At 46.2% G+C, this 12688-nt stretch overlaps 1 protein-coding gene across 3 annotated transcripts in view; it reads right to left on the bottom strand.

The window, feature by feature from the left end:
* The window catches only part of PSKH1 (protein serine kinase H1), a 31327-nt gene that overhangs the window by 18040 nt on the left and 599 nt on the right, over positions 1 to 12688 (bottom strand). The window contains exons 2-5 of one of the 3 annotated variants that reach the window (XM_051802001.1): positions 11353 to 11515; positions 9250 to 10275; positions 2526 to 2564; positions 1201 to 1779 (exon numbers count right to left, since the gene is read on the bottom strand). In XM_051802001.1, the coding sequence (XP_051657961.1) occupies positions 1747 to 1779; positions 2526 to 2564; positions 9250 to 10188 (1011 nt within the window). In that variant the 5' untranslated portion in view covers positions 10189 to 10275; positions 11353 to 11515 and the 3' untranslated portion in view covers positions 1201 to 1746. Of the gene's footprint in view, positions 1 to 1200; positions 1780 to 1899; positions 2565 to 9249; positions 10276 to 11352; positions 11516 to 12688 lie in introns of those variants that run through there. The other 2 variants (XM_051802000.1, XM_051801999.1) reach the window with 2 other exon arrangements.

Here is a 12688-nt window from a genome sequence, read left to right as displayed (position 1 = left end):
TAACTCCTCCTTCATTGCATCCCAGGGCAGGGGCACACTGCAACTGCTAGGGAGGTCCCAAATTCTGGTCAGAGGAAATCTGAGACATCTCTCAACACCACATTGTTCCAAATACATCAGGTCCAGCAGCTTCACTCTAAGGCAGGGTCAACTGCAGGCCACAGAGTGATTTGCAGCAAGGTGCATGTTCACAGCCCTTCTCTGCAGAGCTCAGCTTTGATTAAATAAAACTGGCTTTCAACCTGCAGCAGGGACAGCAGCTGGAACCACAGCCAGGTGCCAGCTCTGCAAAACCTCAAAGCCTCAGCCTGAAGGCTCAGGGGGGAGTTAGGAAGACGCTGTATTTTTTTTCCAGAGTGCAATACTTTGACAGCACCCACTTGAAACCTCACTTTAAAAATGTTCTAAAAGGTGCCTGTCAGTGCTCCCTGTGCCTCTAGGATTAAACCAGCCACAGGGAAAAGAGGAAATGGCCTAGATTATTTTTAGGGAAATGTAAAGGAGTCAAAGGCACCAATGGTAGCTGATAGCTCAAATCCTTTCTGTTAATAATGTGTATTCTGTATAGAGGGAGCTTAATATTCTTTTTCTCCCCTCCCAATGTCCCTTTATCCCTACATCCATAATTCTGCAGAAATACTATTCCACCATTAACAGGATTTTATAGGGCCCACAGATGAAGAAATGAAAATATATGTCAAATCCCAGCACTATTACACATCCCTTTCCCTCAGATGTGGCTCCTGCCTTCCATCCTTATATTATGTGCCATACACTGTGCACCACTTCCCCAAACCCAGTCATTCACCCAAAAACCTTAACCAAAATGCTCAGCTGCTGCCCCTCACCCTGCAGGTGCTACTGGTATGGACAGCAGCCCTAAGGAAAAAGGGCTGTGAAGGAAATTATTGGGGAAAAACCCACATTCCTCTTCTCCATGGAGATTCCTTTCCTGCTTTCTTTGTTTCTAGGGGCTTTGAGGCTCAGCAGAGTTTCCACCCTGCCCTTATGAAAGGGTGAAATATAAACTGCTGAGGTTGAGTGTTGCAGACTGCAGTGGTATAGAACTGACAGATGTATGAAGAGAAAGATGCCCCCCCTCTCCTTGCTTCCCCTTGCTTATCCTGCCCTAGGGTTTGGGGTTATCCTCACTGCAACACAAGCTGAAGTAAACAGTAAAAAAGGCAAAATGGAGTAACTGAAAAAGGTCCTCCTGACACACCAATTCCATCGGAGGAAACAACCTTCAAAAAGTACCACAAGAAGCAGCCAAAGCGAAGGGGAATTGATTTTTAAGCACGTACGCTGGTTTCAAAGCCCTTTCACGGGGAAAAGGTGTTTCTTTAGGTGCACACGAAGTGTTTACCAACACAACACGCTGAAGTTCTGCAGGAGCACGGTCACTGACACCCGCGGGGAGCCGGACGATTTCCCAGGTTTCTAACCGCGGCCATTGGGTTTCCAAAGACACTCCTGCAGCGGGAGAGATCTGGACAAACACTTCAGCTCCCGGCGACGGAGCAACACAACCCCACCTGTGCCCTCCCACCCGCGTTAAAAGCAAAGGAAGAGCAGAAGCCAAGAGAAGTGCATTTACTGGGCCGGCCTCCGTGTTCCCTGCCCGGCTTTCATCCTGTTCGAGTGCCTGAGCTCTTCAAAGCAGAGCACAGTGCCCTTTTCAGCAGAGCCCCGGCTGCAGCGCCGCCAACACTCTTGTTGTGCTACTTAAAAAAAATCGCCGCTTTCTCACAGCCGTAGGAAACGCAGAAGCACATTCCTCTGTAAATGGATGTTTTCTTACTTTTGTTTTTTTTCCAGGCAAAGGCCTCAGCAATTTATAATAAAAAACAAATTCTTCCCTACACGGGGGGAAAAAAAAAAAAAAAACAACAAAAAAAAACCCCAACTCTAATTTTTAGAAAAAAATAAAATAAAAATGCCTGCATTGGTCTAACAACAGGACTACTGTAAAACGCTTCTACCACCTAATGTGGCTCACAGGGAAAAAACAGCAGCTGCTGTATGTAAAAAGCTCTTTCTTTCCCCAAGAAGGCTAAAACATGGTCCCAGAGACTCATATGCTCATGCAAACAAGTTCTGCAAATGTGGTTTAAAACCTTGCCTTCAGCTGCCCTGTCCCTGTTTTCCTCGTTATACTGTAGTCAACAGCTTGGGACACTCAAAACTTCAGGGGGAAGACTGGAAAATTGGCCACCCTGATGGTTTGGAGTCTCTTCTCTCTTCTGGCACAGAGATCAGAGGCCAAGGTGATGACTGTCTGGCAAAAACATCTAATGGGTCTAAAGACCATCTGGCACAGCCAGGGAGGGCAACACCATGAGCCAGTGTGGCCAGTCAGGGGCTTCTTGAGTGAGGGATCCTGCTGCATCCAGACCCTCCCAGGCACTGACCCCATGGAGAACTTCCAGAAGAATAAGGTGGCTTTGCAATGAGCTCCTCTTAGAGCAAAGGGCAGCAGAGGACACCGTGCAAAGGCAAATCTTCCATAAATGGGAGGCACCTACCAGCTCTCCTGGCCTCTTGTACACACATGACTTTTTCTCCTGTATTAAAAAAAAATATACAAGACCAAGGGAGCATTAGAGGCCACTGGTGATTCTCTGTTACTGGCTATATTTTAAATCTGCTTTGAGTGTTTTCCCAAAGACATACTCCACCCCAAACTTGGAGAAACCAGGCTGCCTTACAGCCCATCTTAAACAGGAGATATACTAGGAGAAGATAACCAGAGCAGAGTTTTCCCTCATTCAGGGCAGTTTCTACCCTATAACCACTTTAATTAGCAGATAACACCTTACACAAAACTTGGTAATATATAAGTATGTACTGCAGGAAAAAACCTGGACAGATTTCTGGGGTAAACAGAGTATAAAATAGAAAATAAAGCTCATATGCTACGGAACACTTGATTTTTTTCCAAACTGGTATTTTTTACAAAGTGGTTATACTTTTGTCATCAAAACAACAAAAGACTGTGTTTTTTTTTTAATTACACAGTCATATGTAATTAATTTTAAGTGACCCAAAGTGCAAGCACACAGGAGTCATTCCAGGACTGGCAGCCAGCCAGACCTGTCATAGCATCAATGCAAAACCTACTGCTCTTTAAAAAGCCACATCCAAACTTTCAGAATACTTGTCCTACACTGACTGAACTCTCCTGCAAGGCAATAAGGATTATGGAGAGATTTTCTGTGATATGCAAGTATAATTTTTTCCCTCTCCTACAGGAAATCAGCTTCTCCACTAAAATACAAGTATGCAAAATAGAAAGTTGAGTTGCCACTTTACATTTCCATCTGCAACTTTTAGGGGAAGGAGGTTACCAAGAATAATTGCAGTTCCTTTTTATTGCTTGTGCCTTTTTTAGAATAAGTTTGTCATTTGATAGGAAATCCAACCACAGTTATTATAATACAATGACTGATCAGTCCCTTTGGAGCTGGACGGGGGATTCAGCAACCAGCTCCCAACTGAGTCAGAAGTAGTCTGGGCTCAAGTTCCACCCCATTCTCTCTCAAAAAGTTGAATAAATGCAGGAAATTAATATTAAAATTTGACAAGTCTGTCACCTGTCTCCTTCATCATGTGTCATAAGGGATTTGAGGGATTAAAAGTCCTCCACAACGAGGACAATTACAAGAATACTTTGAAAACGCTCTGCAGACGTGCCCACGTACTTGGGTAAGGACTCATCCTGTAAACATGCATCAGCTGCCTCAAAATGGCTTTATTTTTATCTTGCTGTCTGTCAGGTAGCACATGCACAGTTTGTTTGTTAATGCACTCCATGTTTCCTGCTTCTCCTATCACCTGCAGGCAGAGAAACTGCTTGGGGAGAAAGTGTTTTGCTTCTTTACCTACATAGGTCGAGTCAGTTATTGTGGGAACACCATTCACACCACTCCACTCAGCTACCCATCTAGAGCAACTTGGTTTTCCTGTATCCAAGGGTGTTCTTCCAGCCTGAACCTATCTATGGAGGACCTGCAGAGTTTACTCAACACCTGCATTTAACCTGGTGCTTTCAACTCCAAGCTAAGGTGGAAAATCATTAAGGTTCTGAATGTTCAAGGAGAGAAAAGAAGAAATGCAATGCACATACAATCTGCACGTTAGGCCCCTCCTTTGGCTCTGCTCTCGAGGCATTTGAGCTGCAAATCTCTCTTTACCATTAAAGTTTTTAGTATGTGTTTCTTGGCTGCTTTTGATAAAGCTTTGGAGGAGCTGCTGATGCGCAGGAGGGCAGGAACACCATCCAGAAGGACCTCAGCTAGCTGGAGAAATGGATCTAACTGCATCTGCCAGCACTGCCAGGGCACTTAGGGAGGAGGACACCCCACCAGATGTCTCAGAGGTGCCCAGTGAAAAGGCAAGTGGTGACTGTCCAGCTGCAACTGGGTAAATTCTATCTGGATGTGAAGAGAAATCACAGTTCCCACAAGAACTGGGCTGCCCCAGGACAGAGCCCAGAGAGGTGGTGACATCTCTACCCTCGTGGCAGCTGGAGTGAATAAGGTGCTAAGCAACCTCATCTAGCTTAAAATTCAGCCCTTCTCAGAACAGGGGTTTGGTCCAGAGACTTCCTGAGGTCCCTTTGTGCCTAAATCTTCCTGTAGTTTTAAGTTCAGTGGCAGGCTCTGGAACACTACTGCAGGAAGCCAGGCCAGCTGTTCTCTCTGCATGGCTCCTCAGTCCCTTGCAGAGCTCCTCCAGACTTGCACTGCCCAGCTTCCTTCGTGTATCAAACATGTCTCTCCTTACACCCCATTTACCAATGCATCCACTAGCACCATTATTTAGAACAAGCTTTTTAGGGTGTTTGATTAAGAGATGTTCCCACAGCAGCCCACACCAACCTCACCCACTGTGAGCACACCACAAAAAAGCTGATTCTGTTCTATAAATAGGAAAACAGACCACGAGGGGAAATGATTTGCCCAGATCAGATAGCAAAACCAGAACAATTCATACACCCTAGCTCAGCTTCCCAATTTAACCATAACATGTATTACCTTCCACTTCTTCAGGCAATTTTCCCAGGTGTGTAAAGCAGCATAAAAGTACTGGTATTCAACAGAAGGAGAAGCTTTGAAACAGAAGTAGAGCAATCCTGTCCTAGCAGGATAATGATGGTCTGATGTTCATTTCTGCACTTTCAAAGGAAACTGTGAATGTTATTCCAGCTTTATTCCTCAATCAACTTTTTTAAGTTACAAAGAGACCCCCAGAAATCAGTTTTATCCCCAAGATTTCAATTAAAATATTGCCAAGCCTTCTTTTCAGTAAGTTCTAACAAAACAGGTGAAAGATAATAACTCTGCAGCAGGCTACATCCAATGCAGTGTCAATAGCCCACCCAACCCTTACTCAGGGATGCTCAGAAAAAAGAAAGCATACTAAGTTACAAAGCCAGCTTTCCTTCATTCCTCACCCTAGCCATTACTCCAAGGAGTTCAAAAAGTACAGAAGAAGGTAGGAGAGATAATCAGTGCAGTGACGTCAGCAGTACCTGAATAACCTATTGTGGGAGACCTCTCCTATTGATCTGCTAATGGCCTCTTCAAACAGACCTCACACTCCAGGAACAGGAGCCCGGGGTAAGAGGGTCCCAGGCAGAAAGCAATTACATTAGCTGGATGTGAGATGACTTGTTTTTCCAAGAACATGGAGCTACTTCTCAGGTCAGCGTGCATCTTGGCTTTTATTCCGCTCTCAATACAGCTTTGTCCTCTCTGACCAGGTTTTGAGGCCAGACCTTTCAAAAAGCAGGACTGAGCACTGAGACTCTGCAAACCCAGGGCACTGCTGCTGCCTGACCTGGTGCAGCTTGAAGACACCTTCCTCCTTCCCCCCTGGAACTCAAGCTGTCAGCTCTGGGCACCGCAGTTCACAGGCTTCTTTTAACATTTCCTCTTCCATTTCACATCCTCAAACTCCAGACTACAGACAACAAAAGCAGTGGCTCCCATGAAACCTCTGCTTCTGCATCTATCCAAGACAGACACTTTCTGCAATGCACTCAAGTATTCTGCCCACTCCTGCTCCAAAGAAACCAGGACTTATGGCTCCTGTCATTACCATTAGTCTGACAAACTTATCAACAGCCTCATTTCTGACATCTTCCTGTGTAACACACACACACAAAAAAAGGGCAATTTTCTGTGAACGCCAGAAATTCGGAAGCATTTAAAAGCCCAGGAGGTGGCCTTTAAGAATGATGGCAAGGTTGTGGGAAGCACACCAGACACCTCTAAATCTCTGGCTCACTTTGTTTTCTCCTAGAATTTATTCACAAAACGAGCAGCCTTTTTACTGCATCTCCTGCCAATACCTGGCTACGTCTGCAATTTAGGGGCATGGGTTTAATTACACTGGTAAATTAAAGCATCCATTTTCCCTGGCTCTGGAGGAACAGAAAGCATCCCAGCAGCAGACACAGGCTGCTGGCTGACACATATTTGCTTTCCAAGCAGTAAAACACTGACAGCTTTCCAAAACAACCACTCATGTCACACATAGCATCCGTAATACCCCCCTAAAGTGTGTAATTTGTAGTGGGATAACAAGTAAAATGCCTCAGGCTTGTGCACTGCCACACAACACACAGTCTAATGCTTTCTCTGTGGCACATGTGCTACCTCTGCACATACAACCTACGAGCATCCAGTGGCCCTAGCTGCAATGAATCCACAAAATTTCTCAAAATAAGTCCCTCCTGGCACAAGGATCAGTGGACATCAAAGTAAATGACACCAGGGAACCTTCAAAACTGTTGCTCTCAATTCCCTCTCTCCAGACTGCCTATGGCTGCACTGAGTTTGGTCAGAGACCCCCCTCAAACGTTGATTTTTTTTTTTTTTGGAAGAAGGGCCTCTGTCTGTTCACTCGTTCTTCAAATGTAAGCCAGTCCATACCTTTGGTTACTCACACTGCCCTTCTACACATGCTTTTCAGTTCTGTGATTTTATCCAGAGGATGCAGAACTGCACTTCATATTCAAGGGCATGGCACAGCAAGGACACCTGCAACAGCAACACTCACTCCTAGTATCCACTAGCTTTTGATCATAAGTATCAAGATGATATTTAGAAGTATTTAACCTCAAATTGTTTCTTCTGAAGAGCAAGAAGCACCTTCAGGACCCACCATCACTTACAGGAAATTCAAACTGCCCATCTTCCCATGGGACCAGCTCAAGTTTGTCCACACTGAACATCAGACAATTTATTTTGTGATCCCTCACTGCTTCCTCAGATTTGTTTTTAACCTCAACAACTCAGTATCATCAGCACCATTTTACTGGGTGTCACATGGGCATCCCACCTCTTGCTTCTAAAATTCTAAGACTCCAGGATTACCCCATTTCACAAGAACAGGCAGAACCTGTGTTAGGTAACATGCTAAACTTAATTAAAAAACCTGCAAAAAAGTAAAAATAGTGAGTGACAAAGTTGAGTGAGTCATAACATCCAGTGTCACTACACACAAGCTCATGCACTGAGGAGCAGAGACATTACAGGGAATACACCAAATTATGCAGACACCATGACATGCCCAAACCAGCTCAGGAAACCTCTTGGGGTCACAGAGGGCCACTCTCTGCAGAGATCTGGCAGATCTACTACCACTGGTTACAAGGTGACCAGGACTTTGCTGTTCAGTGTGACCCACAGATGTTACATGGTGCAGCTGGTAATTCATCTCTTTCTGCATCAGGATAACCCCACTGCATGCTTAAACTCCACAGCTGGTTAACAAAGCCTATTAACACAGCAAATTAACAAAACAAGCACAGGCTGCCAAAGTCAGCTGAAATTGGAGTTCAAGGAAGCAGCTGATAGAATATTTTCTGAAGGAAGTAATACAATTAGTCCAAAACCTGCCAAATTTGGGAGTTTATGATCCCTCACACTTGTGTCTCCACTGTGTACCAGGGACTTCGAGGAGCACTCATGGAAAGAATCAACAAGATCCACAAAGGTGTCAAATCTGGGCTCTCCTTGGTGGCCTCCTAAGCAAATGCCAGTATTCCTCTGTTTCATTTAACTTGGATATTCCAGCTATTAACACAAGCTGGCCTGACAGCTTTAAAGTACAAAAGACTGACTGACACCTTTGATAACCCTTTGGAGAATGACTGATTTTTTTTTTTTTAAACACAATCCTAAAGCAGCTTAATATGTTTAAAAACTTAACGTGCTGGATTCCTTCCATCCATCATTAAAATGCCAACATACCTGTCACACTTAAAAATATAAAATCATTAATTTATTCTGGGTTTTTGACAGTTACTTTAGTGTCATTTCAGAATCATAAATTTAGCCTCTCATTAACACTCAAAGATTCACCTCAAAGTCATGGTGTTCAGGAATCTAAACAACACTCTCCTACTTATTAAAGAAAGAAGTTATAAAAGCTTAATTTTTTAGTATTTTTAATACAGTGAGGGATATAAACAGAAAGACAACTTGCAAATTTGGATCCCCCCACTTTCTATAGGTGTGATTCCTAGTGAGGTTATGCTACACTTGGTAATGGTGCTGGTGAAGGAGCTGGCTGGTCACTGAGCTCTCCCACCATGATCAGAAGGAAGTTCTCTGGAGTGATGGGACTCTGGGAGGGCAGGGGCACCCATCTTCTGCCTAAGAATTATCTCCTAAGGGTCCTCTTTGCATGGTTATCTACAAAAACTATCCTTCGACCCTTCAATTCATCACACACCAAGCTCATTGTCAAGAAGACAATGCAGATCCATTTCTGAAATGCTCATGTCTCCAGATTGAGGAACCAGGAGCCCCTTGCCTGCCAGAACCCTGCCTTTCAGCAAAGCTGTTTTTCATACTCCTCTTGGATTTGTACCAGAAATCAGACTGGGTATGTACATGCCACATTTCAAACACCCTGGCACAAGTTTCTACAGCAAAGCCTCAAACAGCAGCTTACCACAGCCAACGTTCCCCCAGCCAGACACCCACAAGCATCCCAGTTCTGTTCTGCATGAAGAGTCTCCTCTCTCTTAACACTCAGTTTCCTAAAGGAGTTCACTGTGCTGCACTGGGAGCGGTTTGGGAAAGCAGACAGAAAACGGGGAAGGATTTTAAAAGCCAGAATCACAGATTTTGTTAACCCGGGTAACGTCACCAGCCTGCACGTGACAAGCAGCTTCTTGCCATCACGAAGACCCAACCTAGGGAGAGCTTCTTGACTTCCCCTCAGCACACTCACCTCGCCTGAGTAGCTGTACTTTCCCTTCAGGATCTGCCGGTACAGGCGGGTGCGGTTGTCGTCCTCGAAGGGCATTGTCCCGCTGAGCAGGATGTACGAGATCACACCCAGCGCCCACATGTCCACGGAGTTCGTGTAGGGCTTCCTGACCAGGATCTCGGGGGCGATGTACTCCGGGGTCCCGCACGTGGTTTTCATCAGGCAGTCGTCCCCCTTCTTCCGAGCGCTCGCCAGCCCGAAGTCCGTGATCATGATCTTGGAGTCCGTGCCCGGGTGGTAGTACAGCAGGTTCTCCGGCTTGAGGTCCCGGTGGGTGATGCCCAGCGTGTGCAGGTACCTGACGCCATCCAGCACCATCTGCAGCACGCGCGTGGCGTCCCTCTCGGTGAAGGAGCCCTTGGCGATGATCCTGTCGAAGAGCTCCCCGCCCGTCGCCAGCTCCATGACCATGTACACGCGGTCCTGGGTCTCGAACACCTCGATGAGCTGGATGATGTTGGTGTGCCGGACCCTGCGCAGGACGCTGAGCTCCGACTCGCACACCTCCCTGCCCTCCCGGTACTTGGTCTCGATCATCTTGATGGCGTAGGGCTGCTTGGTGGCCTTGTGCTCCACCCGCACCACGCGGCTGAAGCTGCCCCTCCCGATCAGGGCCTTGATGTCGTACTTGGCCGTCACTCTGGGGTCGAACTTGGCGCGGTATTTGGCCACTTTGTTCTTGCGGGGCTCGGGCTGGTGGGCGGGCAGGGCATTCCCGGGATACGGGTTGGCGTGGTGAGGAGGCGAGGGGGAGCCAGCCTTGATGACAGCCCCACAGTCATCCCTGATGAAGTGCTTGTATATGTCACTGTGGCCTGTGTAGGGTTCAACTTTTTTAACCAGGTCCAGCTGCACATCTTTGGGGGGCTCGGGAAGCACTTTGCTTGTCCCACAGCCCATCACTGACTGGTGTTAATTCCCTGTCAAGGCATGTTCCCAGGGGAGCATCAGCAGCAACCACATCCAGGACAATTCCCACATTTGAACCTTAGGAAAAGAACGAGGAGAAACAAATAAATTGGAATCGAGGTAGTAAAGGTTCAAATGGGAAAAAAAAAAAAAAAAAGTAGGCCATGCTACCACAAACTAAGAATTTGGGATTAACCAAACACAGTGCTCTGCTGCTTTCATCACAAGCCAGTGCCTACAAACACAGCCATGGTCAGAACCATGGATGTGTCCATGGAAATCACACAGGATCTTTTTTTATTAAGCACAGTTCACGTTCTGCTCCCAGCTGAGCACTGAATCGTACTCACAGAGTGGTTGAGACTTCTGGAGGTCTTTTTTCCAGCCACAATTGCTTAATAAAAAATCAAATTAAGGAAAGAGCCAAGCACTTTCCTTTGTTTTGTTTCAACTGCTCAACTTCATAAAACAGCAGCCACTGCAAACCTTAAGTGTTTTGAAATGCCTCACTAGCAGCTCCACAAAGTACCTCAGCAACTTGTTCACTTAACAAATCTGCTTAAGACTTTCTTTATATTGATCTTGTACAGCATCTTAAACCTCTCATTGCTTTGCTCCTGGGGATCAATGGAATGGCACAGGAAGGGAACATGGAGCCAGAGGCACGCTGGCTTTAAGGTGAATTTTACCACTGAACTTGATGCAGCCCCTGCTAAAGGGGAAATGTTCACTTAACCAGAGCAGCCTTCAGTCAGCAAGTCCCTCACTCTCCAAACCCTGAGAAATCGAGGTGGGCTTTGACATCTTTCAACAACCTGACTCAGTTTTGCTTTATTTGACATCTTCAGGCACCAAGTGGCACTTCTGGTTTTCCATATGGAGCTGTGTGTAGTAAGTGGAATTTCCACCAGCTCTTCCAGACTAGGAGCTCTTGCTCATCACACTGTATTTCAAACAAAACCAAATCAGGTGCACACAGGCAAGCCTTTATGTGCTGATTAAAGCAGTATCACTGGCCAGGAGATGGGGAAGCTGCCTGTGGCTCTGGCAGTTTTACACTTGCACCTTTTGGCTCAGAGCCCATCAATGGGTGCCTGAGCCTTTGCAGGAGGCTACAGAAAACCATCAATCTCGAAATGTGATCTCAGGTCCTACCATCACCGGGTGAATCTCCTCTCAGGCACCACCTCTCCAACCAGCTCCTCAGCATGAACAGCAGAAAAGGAACTCTGGCTGGTTTTCCATCAGGAGAATCAGGTGGAGAAACAAGAAATGTTTTAAAGGGACGTCCGGAAGAAGCTTAGACTCTGCATCCAACCTGGAAAGAAAACCAGGCTTTAGTTAAGATTCAGTTTTAAAATCAAACATCACCAAAGGAACTTCTCAGGGAAGCCCTCCTGGCAGCACCCTGAGGTCATCACAGACGTGCCTGTGGTAGGGTACAAGCAATAGGAATAAAGAACCAACTTCACAGGAAGCTTAACTGACTTTCACCAAGTGCTGCCCTGGAAGTGGGGGTTTGTTCAGATTAAAGTACCATGACAAAACATAAAGAGCTGTGGCTGGTCCTGAATCATTCCTCCCACAGACAGTTTGTCTCAGAATTATTAAGCCTTAAAGCATATTAACTTAACAGAGAAATGGAGGGAGAGCATTCACAAACAAGGTTATTACAGAGTAATTCAACCTGTAGAGAAGCAGTTGTGGGAAATGTCAGGCCTGCAAATAAAACTGAAGAGAAGGACCAAACACGTGAAAACATCATATATAAATCCCCTAATGGCATTAACTGAGATCTGGCAGCAACTCCAGTATGTCAGTGTACACCCAAGAGTCCCAGGGAAGCCCACAGAACCCCAGAGCTGCACACCAGAGTCAGCACCAAAATGCCCAACTCCACATCGGTGCAGGTGGAAACGCTCTGTATAACAATCACCACGAGTCTGGGGAAAGGAATTAAAGAAATGGGGCATAACAAGCCCACTCCAAGCGGGAAATCACAGGCTTGTCAGGTGCCAAAATATCTGAGAGGAGAGAGCACATCTGAGTGTGTGCAGCTGTATCCAGCTGCAGCTGGAAGTGGTGGGAAGGAATGAGGGGTTTATGCTTCTTCCCTTGGACAGGCAGCACCTCACTCCCCACAGCTCAGCAGGGAAACACCTCAGCTCTTGGCAGCACAGAAGTGTCCTCCCACTGAAAATATCAGGGAAGGAATGGCTGAGGTCCCTGCAGATAAGGGGTGTCAGTCACCTGCCTAGATCCCCCAAGGCCAAGCAGACCTTCCACCCTCAAGTAAATACATCACAACTTGAAGCTCTTTAATGTTGCTGTTCTGTGAGATGCCAGTTTGGAAATCTGAAGACAGCAGCTCTTAACTGTGTTAATCAAAGCTCAAACACAGCAACCTGCAAACCACACCTGTGCCAACACAGCAGCACTGAGACCACCTCACCCGAGAGCACCACATCTTAGTAACACAGGGTAAATGTGC

The sequence above is a fragment of the Manacus candei genome, unplaced genomic scaffold, assembly GCF_025592945.1.
Source record: "Manacus candei isolate 608988 ecotype Guabito, Panama unplaced genomic scaffold, ASM2559294v1 h1tg000053l, whole genome shotgun sequence".
Taxonomy (NCBI): domain Eukaryota; kingdom Metazoa; phylum Chordata; class Aves; order Passeriformes; family Pipridae; genus Manacus; species Manacus candei.
The sequence above is the reverse complement of the archived record's forward strand: the minus strand, read 5'-3'. Positions and strand labels throughout refer to the sequence as shown.